The sequence below is a fragment of the Erigeron canadensis genome, chromosome 8 (genome assembly GCF_010389155.1).
Source record: "Erigeron canadensis isolate Cc75 chromosome 8, C_canadensis_v1, whole genome shotgun sequence".
In the NCBI taxonomy this organism is placed as follows: Eukaryota; Viridiplantae; Streptophyta; class Magnoliopsida; order Asterales; family Asteraceae; genus Erigeron; species Erigeron canadensis.
This window is the reverse complement of record NC_057768.1, coordinates 35,527,490-35,554,177: the sequence shown is the minus strand read 5'-3', so window position 1 is coordinate 35,554,177 and position 26,688 is coordinate 35,527,490. Positions and strand designations below refer to the sequence as shown.

General features: G+C 33.4%; 3 protein-coding genes across 3 annotated transcripts; all 3 read right to left on the bottom strand.

Moving 5' to 3' along the window:
* Positions 1-3,594: 3,594 nt before the first annotated feature.
* LOC122579246 (phytohormone-binding protein CSBP-like) lies at positions 3,595-6,463 on the bottom strand. The gene is made up of 4 exons (XM_043751367.1): positions 6,036-6,463; positions 5,520-5,706; positions 4,061-4,241; positions 3,595-3,973 (listed from the first exon to the last, which is right to left on the bottom strand). Exons 3-4 carry the CDS (start codon positions 4,236-4,238, stop codon positions 3,687-3,689), a joined length of 465 nt encoding a protein of 154 aa, XP_043607302.1. The 5' UTR covers positions 4,239-4,241; positions 5,520-5,706; positions 6,036-6,463; the 3' UTR covers positions 3,595-3,686.
* Positions 6,464-6,564: 101 nt separating this feature from the next.
* On the bottom strand, positions 6,565-9,245 carry LOC122579245 (receptor-like protein kinase THESEUS 1). The gene has a single exon (XM_043751366.1). The coding sequence runs from the start codon at positions 9,190-9,192 to the stop codon at positions 6,679-6,681; it is 2,514 nt and encodes an 837-aa protein (XP_043607301.1). The 5' UTR covers positions 9,193-9,245; the 3' UTR covers positions 6,565-6,678.
* Positions 9,246-15,065: 5,820 nt separating this feature from the next.
* LOC122580387 lies at positions 15,066-16,450 on the bottom strand. The gene is made up of 2 exons (XM_043752657.1): positions 15,393-16,450; positions 15,066-15,220 (listed from the first exon to the last, which is right to left on the bottom strand). Exon 1 carries the CDS (start codon positions 16,283-16,285, stop codon positions 16,079-16,081), a length of 207 nt encoding a protein of 68 aa, XP_043608592.1. The 5' UTR covers positions 16,286-16,450; the 3' UTR covers positions 15,066-15,220; positions 15,393-16,078.
* Positions 16,451-26,688: the final 10,238 nt, after the last annotated feature.

The window sequence follows — 26,688 nt, the reverse complement described above, 5'->3', positions numbered from 1 at the left end:
TTCTTCCAAAATTTACTCTCCGAATAAAACTTTTTCTCTTACTAATATCCTTCACGTACCTGAAATCAAGAAAAATCTACTTTTTGTTCAACAATTCTGTCTTGATAATCATGAATTTTTTGAGTTTCATGCCTTTTATTTTCTTGTGAAGGATATCCGTACCCGCACTACCCTCCTCATGGGACTAAGTAATGGAGGTCTCTATTCCATTCGCCTACCTTATATCCAACTAGTCAAGAAAGTTGCATTCTTTGTTTAACGTGCTTCTTTAAATGTCTAGCATCAGCGTTTGGGACATCTAAACTCCCAGATTTTTTATTCTACTTGTTTTGAATAAGAGTGCATTATCTCCTTGTAGTTCTTGCTCTATAGGGAAATCTTCCAAACTTCATTTATCATCTTCTAATCATAAAAGTTCTAGTTTTTTAGATCTTGTTTACATTGATGTATGGGGTCCAGCTCCCATTCCTTCTTATGATGGTCAGTGTTATTTTCTTTTGTGTGTTGATAATTATATATGTGGATCTTTCCTCTTAAACTGAAATCTGATGTGTATAATATCTTCACCCGTTTTCTCACAATGGTTGAACGACAATTTCAAACCAAACTTAAATCTGTTCAAACTGATTGGGGGGTTAATTTCGCAAACTCTCCACCTTCTTTAACTCTTGTGGCATTATTCATCGCATTTCGTGTCCCCACACTAGTGAACAAAACGATATGGTCGAACGTCGCCATCGTCATGTTGTCGAAACTAGTCTTACTCTACTCGCAGACTCCAAAGTCCCTTCCCGTTTTTGGCACTTTGCTTTTGACACTGCGGTTTATCTCATTAATCGTATGCCCTCTAAAGTCATCTCTGGCCTATCACCTTTTGAATGTGTCTTCGGTCGCCAACCTCACTATTCTTTCCTACGTGTCTCTGGTTGCCAATGTTTTCCACACCTTTGACCATACAATTCACACAAAATGGATTTTCGGTCAACTTCATGTGTCTTTCTTGGTTATAGCACCTCTCATCACGGATATTGTTGTTATGATCCAGAATCCGACCGTGTCTACATTGCCCGTCATGTTCGTTTTCATGAATCCTTTTTTCCATTTATACACAATTCTCCAACTTCGACACCCACCTCCACCCTGACCCTTATTTCTCCTCGTACCCATCCTTTAATCCTTATATCTTTTCTCCTACATCGGCTCAAACACCAACCTCACCACCACCAACTCCTCCTTTTACACAACCATCTCTACCTCTTGAACAACCATCTCCTCATCCTAACACACAACCTGATGTGATCAATACATCTGTATCCCAATCTATCTCCACAACGGAGCTTGTTTCTTCTACGGCTGCCCCGAATACTACTCGTACACGTCTTTCTAACATGCGTCCCAATCCTAAACAGGTTCAACGGTTTGATCCATCTTCTTACCACACCACCACTTCTTCCGAATCTGAACCTACTTCCTTTGCCATTGCCAACAAGGACCCTCGTTGGCGTCAAGCTATGGCTGAGGAGTACTCAGCACTTTTGAGAAATGGGACATGGTCGCTGGTGCCACACAAAAATGGCATTAATATTGTTGATTGTCGGTGGGTTTACAAACTCAAAAGAGATCAGACTGGGGCTATCACACGCTACAAAGCCCGCTTGGTTGCCAAAGGTTATAACCAACAACCAGGAATTGACTACACTGATACATTTAGTCCTGTGGTGAAAGCTACCACTATCAGAGTTGTTCTTTCTCTTGCCGTCACACACAGATGGATGTTAAGACAACTAGATGTTCAGATGGCCTTTTTACATACGGTTTATCTTAGACAACCACCGGGGTTTTGAAGATCCGTATAGGCCGGATCATGTTTGTCTATTACACAAATCACTTTATGGGTTTAAACAGGCTCCACGAGCATGGTTTCAACGTTTATCTCATGCTCTCCATGCGCTTGGCTTTGAGGGATCAAAGATTGATTCATCTCTCTTTATTTTTTCTTCTAACGGTGTTCTTTTATATATGTTGGTATATGTAGATGACATCGTTTTTGACAGGTAACAACCCGACTGCCATTGACCATGTTGTTTACCGCTTGCGCCACTCTTTTGCTTTACAAGACATGGGGGAATTATCTTATTTTCTGGGCATAGAGATTCATCGTCAGAACCATGATATTATTTTGTCACAACAAAAGTATATTCGTGATCTGTTGTCTCGCTCAGGGCTAGCCTCCTCTAAGCCTGTACCCTCGCCTATTACAACTTCAGCTAACTTATCTCTCAATGATAGTGCCTTGTTTGATGACTCGTTCAAATATCGACGCATGGTAGGAGCTTTACAGTATGTCACACTATCTCATCCCGATATTACCTTTGTTGTTAATAAAGTGTGCCAGTATATGCATGCTCCTACAAACAATCACTGGGCGGTTGTCAAACGTATACTTCGTTATCTTCATGGAACTACAAATTACGGGTTGTTGATATCTCATAACTCTGGCTCTCAATTGCATGCTTACACTGATACATCATTCTCCTCTTTACGAGCCTATACTGACGTCGACTGGGCTCGATGCCCTGATGATCGTCGATCCACGGGGGGATTTTCTATATATCTTGGAAATAATCTGATTTCATGGTGTGCAAGAAAACAAAAGACTGTATCGAGGTCATCAACCGAGTCTGAGTATAAGGCATTAGCTAATACTGTAGCCGAATTGACATGGCTTGAATCTCGTCTTGGTGAACTACAGTTTCCTACTAAAGCTGTTCCAACATTATGGTGTGATAATGTTGGTGCTACTTATCTTTCAGCCAATCCTGTGTTCCATGCTCGTACAAAGCATGTAGAGGTTGATTTTCATTTTGTTCGAGAAAAGGTAGCACAAGGGAAGTTGTCAGTTCAATTTATTTCTACACATGACCAAATCGCAGATGTCTTCACAAAGGCTCTTCCATCGGATCGTTTTATATTCTTGAGGTTCAAGCTAAAGGACGCTCCCCGACCTTAGCTTGAGGGGGGATATTAGACTATATTAAGTTTATATTATGTTACCCTAAACAAGGGGTTAGAGTGTAAATATAATATCTATATAATCTCTTGTAAAATCCCTATTACTCAATAATACAATATACAATTTCTGTCTGTAGAATAAATAAAAGGGGATGGATCTGTTTTAGATCCAATGAACCCGGAGCTTGCTTAAGTCCATATAATGATTTGTGAAGCAAACAAACATGATCCGGTTTTTGAGGATCAACAAAATCCTGTGGCTGGCGTAAATAAACTCTCACTTAGGTCGCCATGCAAAAAGGCATTTTGAACATCTAACTGTCAAAGTATAGGGAAGGTTGTTCAGAATCGAGTTGTATTGCTGCTTTGTGGCAGCTGAAAGGGTTGGGGTGGGGGCTGCTCTGATACCACGATAGACAGAGAGACTGATTATATTCTTATCTATATTACAATATTACAATACATCAGGGAAGATGAATATATAAAGATAAAGGTTACACTTTATATCCCTATACTATAACATATGTACTAATATTGTCTAACAATAGTCGACTAGGTGAAGGCTTTATTTTATGTCTTCAGTTATCATCAAATAAAATCAATGATTCCATAGATTTCGAAACAAAAACACAACCAAAGATACAGAAGAGTCTCACAAACAGAATTGTGACTTATTACAGTCCATTTGACATATGGTTTTCGAGGCATTTAAAGTAATGCAGCGATGGTTTTAAGGTATCTCCAGGCATATGTGTATCCTCTGCTTCTGTCTTGGTCTCATACACAACCTTCACGCCAACCAGTGTTTCCGCTTTTCCTACTTCAGTTAATTTGACATGTGTTGTGTAAGAAGAGTACCCATGATCCAGATTCCCTCCTTCCACTACTTCAAGAGCCATCTGACGCAATGATTCATCAAGTTCCACAATCTTCTCCTTCTGGTAACTTATTTTCGGTACGGCTAATACAATATAGAAAGTTATCAAGATAACATCCCACTAAATGCCCACAATATATATCTAAAACTCAAAAGAACTTCAAGACTTACCAGGACCGAATTTGAAGAGAAATATGCTTCCGTAGCCGCCATCTCCTTCAATCAACTCAACTTCCTCCACGATGGCAGGTAAGATTTTAGGTATCATGTGCTGAAAGTCACTCGACATGGCTTTCCATAAGTCTCTGATTGGCACCGCAACCTTTACTTGAGCTTTATCTTCCTTCATGTCCTAACAATAGAACTCGAGGGGGCTAAGGTACACTATTATAGCATGCTAGGTGTCACAGATCACAATTTGTCTGAATATGAATTGGATTTGTATGAATCCGAATAACTTTAAGAAAGAGTATCTTTGGTAATATGGGACAAAAATGGAAAGAAAAGTATCCCTGTAATTCATTGATCTAAGCATCTTTGGGACTTTTACATATAAGCTTATATGTGACCGGATTTGGCAAAATGAATAGTCAAGGATTTACTGTCTATGTTTCTCGTTTTGATTTAAGACACACTTAAACTTAGCAAAACATGTTATGCCACATATAAACTTTGTTTTCTGTAATTAACCTACTTTCATTTAACGATGTGTATCAAGTTCTCAAAGTTTTCCTTTTCAGCACAAGCTAATTAGAAATGCACATTGTAATTGTTAAGTGCGACTTTGAATTATGTTACACTGTGATGAACCGAGTGGATGTAAGACCTCACACAGTATTGGTGATGACAATTTGACAACCCAAAGTGGGTTTACAGTTAGATAAGTAGACGGAGTAACCTGTTATAAATTGAGAGCTTATTGTAAGGCAAGTATATTAGTATCTAGGATTTCTATAAACACGTGTGAAACCATCAAATAGAAGAGATCTACAATTCTTACTCGTGAGTTAAAGCAGTTACCTTGATCGCTCAAAACCAAGCTACATCCTTTTTATTTTGTGTTTCTGTATTTTTTTCATTTACCGACTTATTGTGTCTCTTGTCTAACAGTACTAATACATAGCTCAAAGTACAGAACTTGGTTTGATTCTCATACATGTTTCGGCATTTATTACGTGCTCTTAAAGCAAAACTTTTTTAGTACTTGACACCCAACTAGTTAATCATTCGACTAACCTACCAAAAAGTTTGTCTTATACTTGATTTGTTATTATGATCCATATACATATTTCATTCTTATCAATTTGTGCATGCATTACTATAATTTCTTTACAAAATATTGATATATCTAATGACAATTCAACTCATATTACATACTCATCGTATTCAATTTTCAATAGAGTATCATGTTAAAATCAATAGTCTCATTCATCTACCATCTTGTAAATCGAAGATATAGTCATATAAACAAAGAAAACAACTAATGAACTGATGAAACACGAAAACTATCATCCTTGACTATCATGACTTTCTTACTAGATTGACTTCTATAATCATAAGCCTAAACTTAACATAGCATTATTCTGATTTGGATACGCAAGTAAAGATTCAGACAAACAGTTAAACTTACAGTTTACAGGTTTTCTAGACACTTGATGTAATGGAGTGCTGTCTTTATGGTGTCCCCCCAGATGAGACGGTTATCTTCTATTTTCTACAGGTTTGAAATATCCCGCCAAATGCTCTCTCCAGCTAATTCGAAAGGGATCTAATGTAGCTACTCATAGTGGTCTGCGATGATCTTCTTCTCGAAAATCCTGAAGAAATGTTCAAGAAATTTCAATAAATTATCCCATCAAAAAAGCGTTGGCCTTAGTTTCTAATTGATGCTCACATATCATTAAGAGCAGAAAGAGGTAACTACTTTTTGTCCAATTTTTATACAAACCAGCTCTTTCCATTACTTTTTGTCCAATTTTTATACAGAATGACCAGCTCTTTATTATTTATTTTGAAAGCAAATTACCTACTAATTTTGTGCTAGAAAATATTACTAGAGTATTAATATTTTCTTTCATAATCATATAAGATAACATCTTCCACACACCTTGTCATGAAAAAATAAGTCAACAAAATCAAATGTTACCAACAGGTCAGCTGCCACATCATGAACTTGACCAGCATTTGGATTGAATGACCTTAGAACTAAACATTTGAAACTTCAATGGTTCTTTCTAGCTAAACCAAAAGTTGACTGATTAGAATAAAGATCAGGCTGCAGTTTTTGACCTTCATATCCAATTGGCCATATCCAAAATAGAATCTGAACAAAGTGTCGAGACTTACCGATGGTGTATTTGAAGAGTAACAAGTTTCAATGGCCAGCATCTCCTTCAAGCAACCTTCATGGTGGCTTTATCTTTCTTCATATTGCACCTTTTGATCCAAGCTAATGCATATACACTATGTATTCTTGTTTTTACATTTGAGACGAGGTACGCTTATATCGTGTCTTAACTTCCAATGTTGACCCGAACACATATGAATACAATACGTGTAGTAGTTAAAGACTATAAGTTATTTTAAAAAATAAGGTACAACATTTGCAGGAGTCAAAATCGGGAAGTGCAGCATTCCTAAAATCAATTGTTTTAAGCATCTTTAACCAACTAATGTTGATAGTGAACCCATAATCCTATATATGTATATTTATCACTAAAACGATTGATACAAATGTGAACGTACATATAACATAGATAACAAAGAAAACTTGGACACAAACATTTGGCTTATCTTCCCCGTGGATTAACAAGCTGAGAAAAAACTGCACTTGTGGCATCTTCATCTGTGTACGAATTGGCTCCATCAACCATACTAGTACTGTTCTCAAATGGCTCAGTTGGTGTTAAAGGAATAACCTGAATGTGATTTGTGCTATTTTCATCGGGTTCCATGAGAGCCGATGATGTTTCTTCAAGCTGCAGAGCATATTCCAAATTCCATAAAACATCTCCCATTGAAGGACGGTCAACACCATAGTCGGCCAAACATTTCTCTGCAGTCTCCCCAAACTTTTTTAGAGAAGCTGAGTTTACTTTTCCAACAAGATTTCCATCCATAATCTGATCCAACATGCCTTTCTTTTGCCACATCATTGCCCACTCAGCAATGTTGACTTGATCTCTAGGAAGAACCGGATTCAAAGCCGGTCTTGTGCAGATAACTTCCATTAACACAACCCCAAAGGAATACACATCAGATTTTTCAGTTAATTGTTGCCTTCTGAAATACTCGGGATCAAGATACCCAAAACTACCCTTCACGGCGGTGCTGACATGGGTCTGGTCAAGTGAAGGTCCTGCTTTTGACAGCCCAAAATCAGCAACTTTGGCTACAAAGTTTTCATCTAATAAGATATTAGTCGTCTTGACGTCTCGATGAATTATACTTTGGGCTGCACCCGTGTGAAGATAATGTAGACCTCTTGCGGCCCCGATACAAATCTCAAGTCGCTGCTTCCACGATAATGGTGGTAGATCAGTCCCGTAAAGATGACTCCTTAACGGGCCATTGGCCATGTACTCATAAACAAGAATCATTTCTGACCTTTCATCACAATACCCGATAAGGGAAACGAGATGTCGATGTCGAAGTTTCGATAACATTTCAATCTCAGTTCGGAATTCCGCGAGCCCTTGTTCGGATCTTGGGTTTCCTCTTTTAACTGCTACACTGGTCCCGTCTTCCATTGTCCCTTTGTACACCCGCCCAAAACCCCCAACTCCAAGAAGCAAATTTTCATCAAACTTGTTGGTTGCATCCATGATTTCTTGAAATGTAAAGTTTCTTCCAAGATTACACGAAGCTAACGAGATGCAGCTTGCGGTTCCACTTTTAGGTGAAGCGGTTGACATTTTCGTAACAGTGAGTGAGTTCCCATACAATGGCAACGGGAGCCATGAAGGTTTTCGTTGACCTGTTTTGGACCTTTTTGCGACCAGGCAACAATAACATAAACCCAAAAGTAGTATCACAACGAAACCGCCTATAACAGCTGCTATAATCACACCACTCTGCTTGTTCTTTTTAAACCCGGATACCACAAGATTATCAACTGAAACAAACCCATCTAAGCTTCTAGCTTCGTTGCTAACTTTTAGGATTTCAAGACCATTCAAAACCGCATTTGCATCTTCTGCAACCTTATCCGGGCCAACACTAACAGTCAAGGTACTCTGATCATTACTTGAATTACAGACAAAATCTTTGTAAAAAGGCACATCAAGGTTACCAGTTAAACTTGATAAATCCAAATCCAAATATGCATTTTCTGCATTTATGTAAAAATTGAACACAAGCGTATTTAAAGATGGGCTCATGATATCACAAAAATGGGCACGGATGAAGTAAGTGAAATCTGGGTCAACAGGAAGAACCCAGGTGATATTAAAGTCCAAATCGGCAACATTAGCATCTCCCATTGTTTGAGCAGTGGCATAAACCCAATTCGGAGCTATTTCAGGTGTGACTCTTTCAGTATACTTTATCATTGAAGGGTTTATCGAGACACTTGTAGCTGACCCGTTAACATGAAGATACTTCTTATCATTTTCCCAAATTCTTCCCAATGTATCATTTTGAGGAGTCAGTTTCGGGCCTCCCATATTCAGACGGTACACAGTTTCAAATGCATGATTTGAAATATCGTTAATTGGGGTAGAAGGAAACACCGATGTTACTTCATTTGGGATCAACTCATCAGGGATTGACACAACTTCTATAGCATTTATGAATGCAATTGAATTGTTTGAAGGGACAAAGTTTAAAAGCAACGAATCGGAAGTCACATTTATCGAGTATTCTCTAAAAAGATGACTCGACCCATTATAGCTTTTGAAACTGTAGTTGTTCAAGAGGACAAAGTTTTCGGTGACTACAGATAACGAAGCTGACGTGAGATTGTGGTCAGGAATTGGGTAAAAGTAAAGGCGGACCCAATGCCGACCTTGTTTCTTAATGTCGAATTTATAAGAAGTTGTGGTGGTGAACACTCGGGCCGATTGGTGGACTGGCAAAGGTACAGAGGAAGTGGAATTGACTGTATTCGATTTCTTTTGATTATCTAAGGAAATCATTGATGATTGGTGTGAATCAGGGACATAGGTTTGGCCAAGATATGTGACATTTTGGGATGAACCACAAGCAATTAAGTAACTATCAACAGGAGTAAATGAAGCAGCTAATGATGGATAAACATAAACATATAAAGATAGAACTAAAGTAACCAACTTCAATGAACTCATTTCTTTACACCAAGAATACTTATATCACCAAATAAATAATAACTTTAAACCAAATACACAAACTTGAGGTAATAAAGTAGCTATGAAAGGGTTTAACAGCAACAAAACAAGCAGCCCATTTCAAAAAAAATTTAAAAAACCAAATTTCTTGGAAATCTGGATAAGTGAATCCCAAAACAGTAAAAAGTTACAAGCTTTTAGGCAATCAAGTAACTTCCAACAAGTAAAAAGATAAAATTCAAGCAACCAACTTCAAGAAACTCACGTTTATGGAGACAATAATCTTCAATTCCCTAATTAACAATAAATGAAGCTTAAAGATTCAAAATTTAGGCCAAATAAGCATAAATTCAAGTAACCCATTTCAAAAAATATCGAAAAAAAGACAAGGGTTGTGAATTGGGATGTGAAAAAATGGAAATTCGAGAGTAAAAAGAAAAAGTTTTGTAAGTAAGTTTTACCTCAAATGAAATGAAGAGTGAAAAAGAGTAAAATGGTAATGAGCACAATGATAGATGCATGAAGAAGTTTGAAGCTTTTTTGAAGTGAAGCTGAACTCCCCCCACAGGCCACTAGACACAGCTCTTTACAGGCTGGTTTTATTAGGCTGGCTGGCAATTTATACAATAATAAAATAAAAATAAATGAGAAAATCGTACTAAAAAAACAAAAGTGTGGAACCCACAACCAAATCTCTCTAAATTTTCATGGTTGTGTTGGTGTGACACATATAGCCTCTGGTCTGAGACTATGACTGCCTTGTTGCCGCCAGATTTCTGCCAATTATCCGTATATTTTTTAAGAAATCTAAATATATAATGGTCTTTTAAGTGTTCGGATTAGCCTCTTAACTCATTTTTCATAAGCTGCGTTTTTAAGACTTCATTATAAATTAAGTTAATAGATACAAAAATAAGTAATCAAAACAAGAACTTATCAAATACTCCTATAATATAAATCAAACTAAAATAAAGTTGAAAATAAGCTAATCCATACTTCTCTTAATATGGACTGTCATTCGAATACTAGATATCCGTATAGTGATTTTGTCCTTGATCCCTAAATCAATTTTAAGTTAAAAGAATTGCCAACCTCAAAATTTGTTGTTGTAAAACCACCACCACCAACATGATACAGTGGTCAAACGTTTAGATACTTTGTAAAATGCATGATGTTATAAGTTGGATATTTTTCTAAAAGATTTCATCACACATATGCGTACTACTTTTAAGATTGTTATGGGATGAAAGTTATCACACTTTCTAAGAATCTAATCTAAACTATAAAATTATTAAATTATCATCTAGTACTTTTAGAGGACTCTGAATGTCATTCCCCGATACATTTCAATAGTCTGAAAAACTTATTTCCAATATGCAATAGATTCCTTCAATTCACACCCAATACACTATACATCCAATACATTCAACACCCACCATCTAAATTAATAAATTGTGAGAGAAGGAATTAAAAAAAAAAAAAGGTTAAAGCCACCAAAATGTAACATACTTTCAGAAAATAGTCATTTTATATAACTTACTTTCTTTTAGGTCATTTTGGTTATTGTACTTTTTAAATTTAACAAAAAGTATAACGTATTTTCAAAAAATAGTCAATTTATATAATTTACTTAATTTTTAGTTGTTTAGGTTATTCTACTATTAAAATTTGTCATCAAAGTATAATATATTTTCCTCAAATGGTCTCGATATTTAGGTTAATCAAACAAAATACCTAAAAATCATCAAAAGTATACGATAATACCTTGTTTTTTTTTTTCCTGAGTTTTCACAAACACATTAATATCGTACGTCATGGCTTGCAGTTCTGAACATACTTTCTGAGTTTTGCAAAAACCTGCACTATGACTTACTTTTTTGCAAAATCGCAACCCATAAACAACAACCCTAGTCGCCATCTTGAAAAAAAGGTGTATTCATTTAGCTTAACTAACTTAAGAACCTCATAATCATGAATAGTATACGATAATATCCAATTTGTTTTAATTTCACAAAAAAACTCATAAAAAAATTGCAAGTCATGACTTGCGATTTTGCAATAATGCAAGATTTCAAATCGCAAGTCATGGTTTGCAATTTTAATGTGTATTTGTGAATACTTGAAAGAAATAGGGCATTATCGTATATTTTTGAGTATCTTATTTAGTTAATCTAAATATCGAGATTATTTAATGAAAGTATATTATACATTGGTGACAAATTTTAATAGTATAATGACCTAAATAACTAAAAATAAAGTAGATTATATAAAGTGATCATTTTTAAAGTACATTATACTTTTTGGTAAATTTAAAAAGTACAATGAGCTAAATAACCCCCAAAAAAAGTAAGTTACATAAAATAACTATTTTGTGAAAGTATGTTACAATTTGGTGACTTTAACCCTTAAAAAAAAGTGAAAAAATCCAATACACTCCGTGGTGACAACCATAATCTCTCCCAATACATTACCAATACACTTCCATCTCAATGGTGTTCAAGTGAATAGGACTGTAAACGGTTCAGTTCGGTTCGGTTAGCTAGAAATTTTGAACCGTTTTTCAGATTTCGGTTCGGTTCGGTTAGTTAAAAATTTTGAACCATTTAGTTCAGTTACCCGCAAATCGGTTACCCAAAAAAGTCGGTTAATTTCGGTTTTATTTTCGGTTAACCATTTATTAAAGTTATGCTAATATAAAGTTTAAGTTTTCAATTATAATAGTCAATTTACATTGCATTAATTAATTTTTCTATGTATAATAGTTATTTAACTACATTAATATTTAGTTTTATAAATAAATATACATTATATCTAATTGTGAATTACTTTTTCTAACGTTATATTTATGCAATGCAAGTTTCCATTTAAGAGTATCATGATTTACTAGTTAAAATATACGATATTACTAATATTTTTGATTAATATCTTAAACAAAGTTAACAACTTTTCTTAAAAAGAGTATATATAAGAAAATTACTTAGAATATCTAAAATTAATCATAGATTGTGAAAAAAAGTTAGTAAAATTGTTAATATTTTAGACAACAATTACAAAAAATTAGCTAAAGAGATATGTAATTATGTAAATGATGTATTCATGGAATACATATATGTGCAAATATACATATATATGATTATATGTAGGTATATATCAAAATTCGGTTCGGTTAACCGCGGGTAATGAATATTGAAAACCGTAACCGAACCGTTACACTTCGGTTTTTATGTTTTCGGTTTTCGGTTTTTTCGGTTTCGGTTTTTTCGGTTTCAGATGACGTGGTTCGGACCAGTTATTCGGTTTTCCGATTCATTTCTTACACCCCTACAAGTGAATACACTCCTATTAGGGGTGCTCTAAGAAGTATCTTTCTATTTTTAATGGAAAAGCTCTTCTTTTTTTTCCGAAGAAAATGATATTTGTATATTATGATACATCAATAAATAAATAAATAAATAAAAGTGGTATTATCTCTTTCCTTTTCTTGAACATACAAAGTTTGGGCTTTGCGTCTTCGGTACCTATCTTTATTTACCCTTGTCTAAAATTCGTGAAATAATTTACTGACCTTCAAATTTAAACTCTATACTTTAAGGTCTTCGGTACTTCAAAATATCAATATGTAACTTATTTTTATATTAAAAGCTCTAAAGGCAAAAAAAATGGCTCCATTTGATAAGCCCAGTTTTAGATTTTTCACTTTTTCCATTCGTAGTTCATAAACTATTGTCATGTATTCATTGCAGAATATGAATGCAGCTAAAGAGTTAAATAGCTTTATAGATATTGTATCTTTATGTATGGAACGAGGATTTTCTCAAGTTGATTCCTCAATTTGAGTCAAGTACTTTTGAATTTTGGCTCTTGATTTTTATTCAAAGGCCAAGATTACTTTAACATGAGGACATGACTACCTAGTCATGTTAGAGTTAACTTGTGAGAATCCCCCCGTATAAATATATGGTAAAAATTTATGTGCGCAAATTGTCTCCATTTGCTTAAATGGATCTGTAGATACTTAAGTACTTATATATCTTTCTTTTTTCCGAACATTCAGTCAATATGCAACATCAGAGAAAACTCACCCTATAATGGTGAAGTCTTGCACGTACCCTAGACAACGAGATGTTGACCATGAGCCGTTACAGTGGCGGAAGATCAGTAGGACTAAAAGGGGTTCTGGTCCCTCCAGAATTTTGAAATATAATTAACAAATATTTAATATTATATGATGAAAAATAAAATTTATGTGTATTACCCCTCTCAAAAATTTAAGATATATATATGTATTATATTTAGAAAAAAATTGACCCTCCTGTAGTGATATTCAAGTTCCGCCGCTGAGCCGTTACAAGTATTCGGAGGAAAAAACCCCAAGGCTTGTCATCCCTAAAGATCGAACTCAAAACTTTGGGTAAAACCTGAAATGACTCTGATCAATTGGACTAGTTATCATTCGCAAGTGTTTATATATCTATGTATAAGATTTTACAATTACACGGACAAATGTTGGCTTAAATTTATATACATGCTACTAGTGAGGGGGAGGGGCCATATACAAGCCTTCGCAGTGGGTAGGTTAAAAATTAAAATCTTGAACCTAAATATCAATTCTAACTTTCCATGTAAGTTGTAACTATTAATGCACTCTTTAGTCTTTACATTACACACCAATTTTCAAAAATTTCTTTTTGGTAGGTCGTACGACCCCTCGACCTAACTCGACAGCCAAAACCTGATCTGAGACATAAGTTTGGTGGTTTGGGAGGATTCCAAGTTGGCGTTGTTGTCAACGAGATTGCAAAGTTCAAAGAAAATCTTATTGATATGTTTTTATACAATTGTACTAACTAGCGTCTTGTTTGGTAGTTGTTTTCAATATAATATTTTCTTTTTTGAGTTAAAAAAAAAAATCATCCATATAAAACAACAAATTTAATTAGGGATAAAAGCATCTGAATGTAACCAACTATGTCAAAATTATTATGTAGTGTATTAAGATAGCTATTTGATATTTTGATGTAATGATCTATGTTTTTTGAGCTATGTGGTGTATATTACCAGGTAACTTTCATGTCACGCCAAATTTGGCCATGTAAGATAAAAACAATAGCCGTTGGAGCACAGATGAATGCAAACTTTTAACTCATGTATCCTCCCCGGCGACTTTTCTAATAACATCATTTTCTTCCGACTATTCTGATTATAAAATTTTACGATGCTATGTTATAAGAAATCTTCATAAAAATGAATTTGACCAATAGATTTAAGATGTATAATGATTGACTGCATAGATTATAATATAATTGCTATATTTTCATATTGATTACTTGTCAATTAATCATATAAAAATTAAAGCGTTCGCTTCTCTGTGATCCTTCGTTCTCCTCTTACGACTCTCCCTTATACTTTTTAAAAGTTCCTACCACTATCATCATCATCTAAAATTCCAAATCATCAATGCTAACCATGGTAGAGGTTTCACAAGCATCAAGTCCAACCGGTAACCATGGTTGATCTACTCGGAGATGGCCGCCGCCATGGAGGATCCAGCAGAGATAGTTGTTGCCGTCATTGATATGGCCGCCGGAATAGATGGTTGCCGCCGTCTTAGATTCATATGTCGGAGGTAAGAGTTTTCACCAGGCCGGGTATATAGATCTGACGTCAGGTGATCTATCGCCGGAGGTTTTGACGACAGTACACCAGAGATGGGAGGGAAGAAATCGTCGGTACACTGGTAAACATGACGTTCACCATCTGATTAAGGTGGCAAATAGATCTGGATAGCATAAACAAAAATAAAAGAGAACCAAAGTAAATTGGTATGTTTTGAAGAATAGAAACATAATACAAGCATCTCGTGACGTTTCTTGTTTCCTTTTTTCATCAATTTACTCATAAAATAAATAAAAATTAATTATTGTAAGTCCACGTCAGCATCATGTCCACGTCAGCATGCCACGTAGGTCAAATTTGAATCCACCTTGAGCTGGTAACCGGCTAAGGTTACATCCGGTCACACGTTACACTACATAGTCCAAAATACATAAACCATTAGATTAAATAACCTTTTTAATATGTCACTACAATAGATAACCATTTTGATATAGTTGGTTACAATTAGATGCTTTTGTCTCATTTAATTAATGGAAAAGTGATATACGAAAATGGCAGATAAAAGGGTCATTGAAAAAAAATACCTCATATATACTCCTTTCATCTTTTCTTACGCTTAAATTACTATACAGAACTAAGCTAGTAAGCTGTATGGACCTAAACTTTCCACTGGTATGCAAGAACACAATTATGCAAATAAAAATGGGCCTACCAACGCATCCAAAAGTAAAACAATTACTTCTGGTCCGACCCATATTACTACTTTTCCGAGCCTTGACCCGTAAACAGTACCGATTAATCCAACGGCCAACTGTGATTACATAATCATATCCGCCCGTTTAGTTTTGGAAATAGTATCTCATTTCACCCATACCCGCTCACAAGGATTGGGTTGTTGTTGTATATCCCGTTTAGTTTGGATCGGGTCGACTTTTGGCCCGTATTGATATTGTCACCCTAAAAAGATGGAAAGAGATCGGTATCGCTTTATGCATCAATCCATTTTTTACAGTGTGTTAAAAAAGTTGTATTGATCAAGGACATGGACTAGTGTATATGTCGCCAAGACACATATTCATCAAACAAAAAAATTAAAGACACTCAGCTAATCATTAATGTTTTATATATCTCCGCCCGTACGTATCAACTAAACAGAACAAATCACCTTAATTAGTTTATCCATCTGTCTATCTATCTATAGATTCCAAGCGAGCCTTTGTATATGATCGATAATCCTTCATTCATTAACTAAATAAAGAGTAAATGATATCTATCGGTATTTTTTTAAAGTGGCACCACAAAACGTACACACAATAGCCTTCCAAGATCTCCAATAAACTGGGATGTAACAAAATCGTGTAGCTGTCAACATATCCGCAACTTTAGCACCTCGACCACATCTCGAACACGATCCAGCCACGGGCTTTGTTCTTCGCATCTTTCGAGTTTGATCCACCAAAAAGCAAAACACAACCATATATATATATAATATATATATATATCGGCTGGGATATATAGTACTACTAGCTAGCTATTAGAAAAAGTGATGAATGAATGAATGATATATACAATATATATCATGTGATTTTAGGGGAGGTGCAGTAGTAGTAGTGTTTGATTAATTGATGAAAATGATTATTATAGGTCGAAATTGTGGTGGTGAGTTTGTTCGTGACAAAAGAGGTTTTATAAGAGAAACGTACGTACGAACAACCTGCGAGTGATTGGGGTTATTCATAACCGTTGGATGATTGCCACATGGAAATGGATTCGAGTACGGGAGGTATGATATGTTGTGTTGACGTTGACGAGACGACTAAACGGATGGCTTATCTTTAATTTAAAGTGAATTTCGCTTGAGAATTTTGTGTCACGATTTGACAACGGGAGGTCTACTATACCTTAGAGAGCTCCCTCGAAGTAGAAATGCCTATTTCAAATACCCGATGGAGGGAAAACCCCCTACTAATCCGCCTGAAGGCACGACGATCAATAGGGGTAAACCCTGTCTCCTTAGACTTGAACCTGGGTATACCCAAGCCAAACCTTCATAGAAAGACTTCCTATGTATTTTCCAAATCTTAAACCCAAGACCTCCTGCTTGTAAGGCAGATGCTCAACCACTTGAGCTAACTAGGAAGTACGATGACTTATCTAAGAAAAGTCGGCCATTATTTATTTTAACAAACTGATTGATCAAGATTGTCTCGTGAGGCCCAAGGGATTAGTGTCCTGTTGATACAGCATTTTATCAAGGTTTGAATCTCAAGTGAATTATTGGAGGTTGTAAAAACTAGCAATTCATGATGTCTTTAGGGGTATTTGTTTAGAGGTTATACATTGTATGTTAATTCAATTAATACCTCTTTCACATATTAAAAACATATTAAAAAGTTACAACTAACATCACATTATTTGTTTAGAAGTATTTATACCGTGTATTCTGATTCAATTAATACCTCTTTCACATATTAAAAAGTTATAACTTAACACCACATTTTATATTTTTACCAGAAGTTTTTTTAAGAAAAAATTATTAAAAAATCAAGTTATTGAAATTAGTAAAATACTTTTTTTAAATAAAAGTGTTGTTATCGTTTTCAAAAATTTCTTTTCTTAACTACTCCGTACTTTTTAGATTATAACATAGCCAATAGTCCAGTAGACCACTTTGAAGACTTTGATTGTATTTGAAGATTTGTTTTACCACCAACACGTACTGTCAACCTATTACGAGTATTCTTTATAAGCTACAACGACTATACAAAGATAACTTTTTGATTAAAGTTTCATGTAATACTGCACGGAATAATAATATAGAAAAACAACAATTGATGACAAAGACGTGGTGTGATCAAGTCTGCACTCTGATATGTCAATTACTATTAAATGAACTAAAGCCAATTTCGCATTTTCACACATATAATTTTTGGTTGAATTAGTTTTAAAGTATGTATGGTTTAGTTTCATCTCGATTTTTTCTAGAATAAAAAATATCGACTAATACTTTAACACAAAAATGATAGTCAACAATCATTCAAGTCGCTATTAATTATTGAACGAGCTGAGTACGGACGTGCACAAACCTCATTGTTAAATTCTCAACTAACTAATTGTGTCTCAATGAATGTTCATTGTTATCTCAATATACTAAAAGTAAATCTAATAGTAAAAAACAATAGCCTTTATTTTGTTTTTTTTTTTTTTTTAGTTTGATAAACCAATAAATTAATGGATAAAAGTTTTTCCTATTCAGATTATTACGTAGAAGAGACTAACATGTTTAAGGCCGATGAGAACAACAAAACTTAAGTTGATGTTTTTGAACAAATCAAAAGTCCGGAACGATCAAAATGAAATCAAAATTTTAACATCAACTTATATGCTTAACGAGAATGAAATCAAAATCATTCAGTCGAATTTTATATTTATTTTTTGATTTAATAAACAAAAATAATCGTCAATTACTTATATTTTATATAATACATACATATATTCTTAATGCATTCAGCCACTTAATACACTCAGTATTTAATGATAAAAAAAAAAGGGCCCGTAATTTGATATGAACAAAAAAGTGGAAATTTTATGTGCGCGCCCCAAAGTCCCCAACACTGCATGCCATCTGTACCGAACGCATTTTTTCATTCAAAAAACAAAAATCCACACGCAAATGCCAAAACTTACAATAAACAAGATTAGTATGACTCAACGAACCCGCAAAAGTTAACCTCATATCTACTCTAGTTAAATTGTATCCATTTTCAAAACATTCAACTTCCCAGATAACCTATATCGAAAAACTTCATTAGTTTATGTACATCACCTCTAGCAGTTATGTACTACGGGTATGTTTGGTAAGAAGCTTTTAAAGCTTTTAAGAGCTTTAAGCTTTTAAGAGCTTTAAACTTTTAGTTTTTAACAAAAAACTCATTTACAACAAAAAGCTGAAAAGAACTTCAAGCTTTTAAATTCATAGAATAAGCTTCAAGTTTAAACGCTACATGGATAAGCCTTTTGAGGTGCCTACAAGCTTTTCACAAGATAATTACATAAATAACCATAGAAGTGATCTTACATACTGACATCTGTAGCAATGCTTCGGAGTTGGCAGCCAATTTGTGATATTAACTTTTTTTAAATGTTTGTGGTAATTCTTTGTTGACACTAGTAGTGACATATATATTTATATATATTTTCTTTTGATACTCCAAATAAAAATTAATAGAAAATTGCATGTATTTCTACTTAGATGTATTAGAAATGCAGTTAAATTTTCGTTTAGTATATTTTATACATAAATAAGAAACAATTAAATATTATTTTTTATATATTTAAGTAAAATAGAACTTATACATATATATCACTATGTTATTATATTTAATATTCATGTCCATTTTAGTCTATTTTACACATTTTATTAAAAGTTTAAGCTACCTTGTCAAACACTTAAATATATATTAAAAAGCTTTCAGCTAACAACTTTCAGCTACAGTTTCCGACTATCAGCTACCAGCTAATAACTAATTTTGCCAAACATACCCTACTACTAATTTATATTTAATTTTTTGCCATCAAATATATGTAACATTATAAAATATAAATTAGTGGTATAAAGAGTTGATATATAGACTTATCATATCATCATCCATAAAAAATTGTATAAAACCTATGGCTAGGATTAAATAAACACAACTACATGCATGTCATAAACTTATATTACATTGGCTGATAAAAAAGCTCGATCCTAGCCGAGTTTAGACTTAAGACGTACTCAATCTCAGACCAAACTTCATAATCAAACTTGCATACCAAACTTTAAGCTCGTTTATTTAACCAGTAACACAAGTTAAAAAAAAAAATACTTCCCCCTTTTAATTTAAATGTCCGAATTTGACTTATTAGGTCTTTTTTCTATAACTACTTTTACCGTAAGTATTTTTGTTTGTATAATATAATACCTAATGAAAGTTATATAAATGAAAAATATATTAAAAGTTCAATCTATCCTTTTTTGTACATCAATTATTTTATAACACACGCAACGATTTACGGTCAAAATTACGACTGAAATAATACAAAAGTCAAAATAAGACATTTAAGTTGGGAGTTGGGACAAAGAGAGTAACATTTTTTAGGATTTTATTAATTACATATAATTAAATAGTAGATCTGTAGGCCAAACTACTCTTATTTCCTATATAGTTCTGCCATTGACTTCATCATGATAAACCCATAAAGCATCAATCAACTATACAATCTAAAATCAAATAATATAAAGCAATACAAAGTTTAAAATAAAAAGAAATATAAAAAAATAAAAAACAAAACGTGATATACCATCCATTATTGAACTAGACTCTTATTGTCATTTGCTTGGTTATATGCATGCACATGATTTTGAAACCAATAAATGGGAATGGGCAAGTGAACATCACAAGTGAGTTCAATTAAAAACACTTATATTATATACATAGTCATATATCCGCATTATGTGACGATATACTGTCGGTGACGATGACAACGGCGATAGTAACGGTGGAGTGGTTATTAATGTGAAAGTTATCGATGTAAAATAGGGTAGTGTAGTTATTTAAAAACTGAAGGTAGTTGTTGTAAATTAAATTCATTAAAGGTTTTATAAGAAAGGGTTGGGTATTGTAAAACAAGTATCAAAGTAAAACAAATAAGACAAGATTTTGACCCTTAGATCAGGTTAAATTGATGCACGAAGATTCACGAAGCAATTGATGTACGAAAATTTTCATGATGCACGATGATTATCACTGAATAAAAACCTATTGTTTTATTTATTTTACTATAATAGTTGTTTTATTTTACCTAAAATCGTTATAAATATTTCAAGTAGATATTATAGGCATTTAAGTTGAGATCTTTAAAAAGTTAGGGACGATTATTGAAATATTTGCAAACCAAGATGACGGTTACAAGTTACAACTTACAAGTGGAGGTAAATCTTGAAAATAATATCTGGCAATCCACTTATGTTCCTGCTTCAGGCTGAACTTGTTATAATGGGCTCGGATACATATGATACTACGTTCCTACTTTAAGCGGAACTTTCAATATTGGGCTTATATGTTTACTCCTTATTGGATTCACAATTTAATTGGCTTACCAGAGAGGCAGAGACTCGATGGATCTTGTCTACTTTCATAGTTTCATGTGTTTATGGAGTAAACCTGTTTATTCGCATATTCGATGGCCACTGTCAACTTTACAATTATACTTTTGTTTTGGCAAGCATGAATCCGTTGTAAAATAAAAATGTTGCCTTTCAAATTAGAAAAACTCTCAATTTGAAAGTGGTATTTAATTTAATAACAGAAAAAAAAAGAAAAAGTAAAAGTCATTTAATCACGAAGTAGTCAATAGGAAATGGACAAGTAATGAATATATTAGCTAAATTATTTTGGGTTCAACTCGGACATATTAATTAAAGATTTATAAAAACATATCTTTATTCTAAATGCCTATGTGATAATTTACTATAACATCTTTTAGTTTTGATAATTAAAATGCATATATCTACTTTCAAGTTTTTTGTAACAGATATACTTATTGTTTGAATGTTCGTAAACAATAAACATATATATATATATATATATATATATATATATATCACTCATAACCTTCGAAAAGTATACCTTATGTAATTAATTAACTTAATAACTCGCATAATATGCATATAACTTAAAAATCCATTATGACAAAATTCTTTAGATGGTTGAAATTTAAAAGAGCATTTATTAAAGTTTTCAAAAAATATATTTTTTTTTAAGAAAAAGACATAATAAAAATTAAAATTAAATAAATTTTAAGAAGGATAATATTTATGAGATCATAAGTAAGTTAAATAAAAAAATTATGTTTTAAGGAAAAATGTTAAGATAACAATAAGTTATTTTTAGAAAATGCTTATCTCATAACAATCTTCTTTTATCTTTTTTTGACAAGTGAATTTTACCTCAGACGCGTATGATGTGTGCTAATCGCACAACGAAAGGGTCACGCACTAAGCGGATCTTAAATAGTCTTTCTCACCATACCACCTCCTTTATTGGAAAATATCGTCGAGGAGAACCTATCAACGCTCAAACTCGAGACCTTAGAGTAAACTCTCCCAGGGCCCCACATAACAGGTTTTGTGAAACACCTCTGACTATTGGGGTTAATATAGAGATAGAGATGTATCAATTTCACAATATGTGCACTATGTACCTCCTAAACTGTATGAAATACAATGGCGATTACACTAAATACCAACATTGTTCTAAAGTTCTAATGATTTCCATTGATTCCGTTCTTGAATGGACCTCAAGTTTTAAATGAGTAAGTCTAAGATGATAAACCATACAATTGTGTAGGTAATGCACCTACAATACAGCTTGCATGTTCTATATATAGTTATGGATATAGGAACGACAAAAGAACAAGATGAATTAATATTTGTCTTAAACAAAGTGTGTTTGTTTAATCCAATTAATGTTTTTACTTATTCAAACCACCTTTTTATATATATTTTCAAACTATTAGAATGATGGCAATGGTCTAGGCATAGGGCTAGGCATGCCCATGTCTAGCAGCAAACACCGCCGTCAACGTCAAAGTATGGGCTAGGCATGAGTGATTTCGGCATACGTTGCCGCTCAGGTATGAAGAGAGAGGGAGATAACCAATGATTTAAAGAGGTATAGGAGAGAGTGTGGGTATGATTAGAGGAAAATAGTAAAGACATGGTTGTCATAGGTTAGACATGGCTAGTCAGGATTTAGACTTGGAATGATGTGGCAGTATATTATTGGTGTTGGTATGTGATAACGTTATAATAAACGCATGTCCGAAAATAATTTAAGTCTACAGGGTCACACGAAATGACACGGTAACTCTACACTATTAATTAGTATCTTAGAGTAGTATATTAGTTAATATAATCACGAAATGCTTAATTAAACTATATTAAAGAGTTAATAGTATTTAATTAATTAAAAAGGAGGTGTTTAAGTGTAATTAGGAATTAGTGGTGCTTCCTAACTTCAAAGTGATAGGGCCGAAAATTATAAGTCTTGGAAAAACTTTGAAGTTGCTTACCCATCAAGTTTAAAACCCTAACTAATTAGTCTATAAATAGAGGGCTAATCCCAAGGGTTTTACACACAATTACACAAACAAAAACTCTCCTCTTCTCCCCCTCTTTAGTTCGGCCGAAACCCTCCCTCAATAGGGTTTTCGGTTTTTAGGCAAGAAAAAGGGTTTTCGGTTTTGCTTAGGGTTACAGATTAAATGGTATAAACAAAGGGTTGTTTGGTTTGTGATTCGGGTACTAGCATACGGTATAAGGGGTGTCTAGTATGCGATCGTAAAGGGGTTTTACTTTAAACCCTAACTCATAATAATATCATTATATATATATATATTGGAAGCTTTGCATACGATACACGTTTCAATTCTTTTCTTTGTTAATTAATGTGATTGCATATTCGATACTTCCGTTGCATTTACTCGTGATTATATGTATGTTTATATGCTTATATTATAACAATTGGTAGATGGCTAGGCATGGTTAGACATGAGAATGATCATTGCCTATCCTTAGGCAATTATCCTTAAAGTTTAGTTTATTTTTTAACTTAAGTTCTAAGACCATTGTTTATCACACAGATATCCCTTTAACATTAAAAATATTCAATATATTTGAATCTCAATCTACTTTTTCTAGGCTATGAAAATCCATATCACTACTACAAGAAAAAAGTTATTTCGTGACCATTTTTTATAATGACAACTATACTTTGGTCACTAATAATCTTATTTAGTTATCATTAAAAAGTGGTCACTGAATTTGGTCATTAAACAAAATTGGTGGCCAAAAAATAACATTTTTGGTCTCTAAAAAAAATTAGTGACAGACATTTAGTGACGAAAAGTGACCACTCAAAATTTGATAGCTAACTACAATATTGACCAAATTTTAATTGTTAGTGACGAAAATTTGGTCATTATGATAATTTAGTAACCAAATGTTTTTTGTCACTAATTCACATTTTTCCAGTAGTGTATATTACATACCAGCTCATTATTAATCTTGAATAAAAATGGGACAATCCAGGTCCAAATCATATGTTTGTTTGGTAAGGTTTAAGCTCGAATCTTCATAAGACCTCATGGATATAAACCATTAGAAACCTTGAATATGATAATAATAAACAAAAGAAATAATCAACTATTGAAAACATCAAATAACGATAAAGTCTACCAATATTTTGTAAAAATAAGTGTGATTAGGTCAAATAGAATAAGCGCCTAATTACAATTAAATTACTTTTAAAAAAATGTTATGACAGGCTTGAGCACATCTTTGAATATGTAAACCAAAAGCAATATTGGCATATTGCCACACATATTCTGACTTGTGATCGATTTGGACTTGCAATGGTTATTAGTGGCATTATTTATGTACAAAATATGTGAGATGATGATCGCATTTGACAACTTCCTAAGTTTCATACACCACATTATTTCAATATTAGAATCTTTTAATTATTTTATATAGAGAAAAATTGTTAAACAAATGAATGGAAGTCAATTATGTGGACCATGAAAGAAATTGTTAATGAGGGTTAGGTAATTATACGCCTAGACGTTGGTTTCGATCGAACATTTAATACGATGATGATGATATATGGATTTGCCAAAAGTGGGCCTACCCTCAAGGATATTAGATAATAGCAAATATCGGAAATAGTAAGAGTGTTCAAATACGATTTTATTATAAAGTAGATCGGATAAATGGCCAAAACCCCATTTTTTGTGTGTTCATGTCGAGTTCAAATCCTGACAACGTCCTAAAGCGTTTGTTCTCTCATGTGTAGATAGGTATAAGGTTGTTAAGGCCTCTCACCATATTTAAATGTAGCTGAATTCAAACCCTTAATGCATAGGAAAAAATCACAAAGTGAAAAACTCTTTAACCACTAGGCTATCATCATGATAACTCAAATACGACTTTATAACATGGCTATTACACATGAGCTACACAAAAAAATATATATATAACTAGTGTTATACCCGACCAACGGCCGAGAATAACAAACATTAATTGTTTTTTAATTTGAAAATTGTTAATAATATATTTGCAAACTAATATGCTAATAAATTAAAAACTAACGTCTTTGGCTTCGATAACATAAATTCACTGTTCTTTTTATTTGGATAGACCTTTTAAAAAACTCTTACAAACTAATATACTAATAAATGAATCATAAATTGAAAGTTGAAATGGATTGTATAAGTTACAAACTAATATACTCATAAATGAATCATAAATTGAAAGTTGAAATGGATTGTGTAAGTCCAAAAAGTTGTTTCATTAGTATGTATCATAATTGAAAGTTGCAATGGATTGTGCAATCCAAAATAAGCTATACAACAACTGTTCAACGTGTTTAAATGTTGGATTCCATCTTAAGCATGCATGTTGTTATCATGGTATCTTGAATGTTAAAAGTTAATACACCGTTAAAAAAATCCGTGTTTAACTGTCAACGAAACTCCATGAAAGCATATCTAATAAGTAAACTTTCAATTTGAAACTCAAATAAGAAAAATAGAAATTTTTAAAAATATATGTAAGGCCAACTTTGATTCTTTCACTCTGCTTGGGCAACATAGAAAAGAAAAACGTAAAACCCATGAGTAAAATAAATAAAAGAAGCTAAAGTCGAACCCACATTTCCATAATTCCATTACATGAGTTGTTGCCACCACAACCCATTAATAGTCTTGTTCTTCTTGATACCTTATAATTATATTAACATGTAATTTTTGTTAAAATTACTGTTCACACCCAAACATTTTAAATAGGTAATAATAAATTAAGAAGTTATCTATACTATATTATATATCAAATGTATTTTTAATTTTTAATATTAAACTTAAAATTTCAATATTGATTTTAAGTTATAACAATGTATATATTCTAATGCATGATATACCATACATCAATACATTCAACTACTCACCGGAGCCGCCACCGCCGCCACCAATCTCCGCCGCCACCACCGCCGCTCGCCACCACCACCACTTGTTAATGCCACCATCACCGCCGCCATTACATCATGACCACTATTGTCACCTCCATCACCGTCACAACGCGCAAGTACTTTTTTCTCTCGTGTTGTGTAAACTGTAAAGCAATTTTAATATCTTTTAGAGTTTTAGGTATGCATCCAATATTCTGCTAAATCATGTAAAGGATTTCATAAAACAGATAAAGAAAGGAAAAAAAAACGCGTATGCGGATGCATCATGTACTCATGTGCCACCATTGTTTCCAACTACTGCTTGGACTTATGGACTACCTCATTTGGCTAAGAGAGTCAAATAAACATTTTCAGCCCCATTACAAAATTACTCCTTTTAACCTTTTACTCTAATAGCAATTCATTTTTTGAATTCAGATTATATTTTTGATTTAAAATCATATGCAGTCGAATCAGAAATTTTTAAAAAAAACATTCATCTAGCTAGATACATGTTAAAGAGTTGCATTAGCATGCATTCTATACACATGTTACGACGAATGGATCCTAGGCAAATCATCACTAAACTTGTCTAACAAATCCAAGAGAAGACATACAAAATGCTGAGAAAAGTTTCAAAAAAAACATCAAATTTGTCGAAAAGACGCAAGAGAAAAAGGAAAGTGATGCTTCCACTAGCTCTAACCATTATAGCCAAATAGACCAAATCATATAATATCCTTTATTGGTTGGCAAGCTGTTAACACTTTGTAAAGCAAGATCCTCCAAGCCAAGCTCTTTACTTCGGTCGGAACCCAAGGATTCCTTATACATAATG

Excerpts from the sequence above, each read along its gene's own strand:
- LOC122579246 (XM_043751367.1), bottom strand. The coding sequence starts at position 4,238 with ATGAAGGAAGATAAAGCTCAAGTAAAGGTTGCGGTGCCAATCAGAGAC. Across the intron at positions 3,974-4,060 it reads TCTCTTCAAATTCGGTCCTG|CCGTACCGAAAATAAGTTAC; the intron begins GTAAGTCTTGAA and ends ATATTGTATTAG.
- LOC122579245 (XM_043751366.1), bottom strand. The coding sequence starts at position 9,192 with ATGAGTTCATTGAAGTTGGTTACTTTAGTTCTATCTTTATATGTTTAT.
- LOC122580387 (XM_043752657.1), bottom strand. The coding sequence starts at position 16,285 with ATGGTTGTGTTTTGCTTTTTGGTGGATCAAACTCGAAAGATGCGAAGA.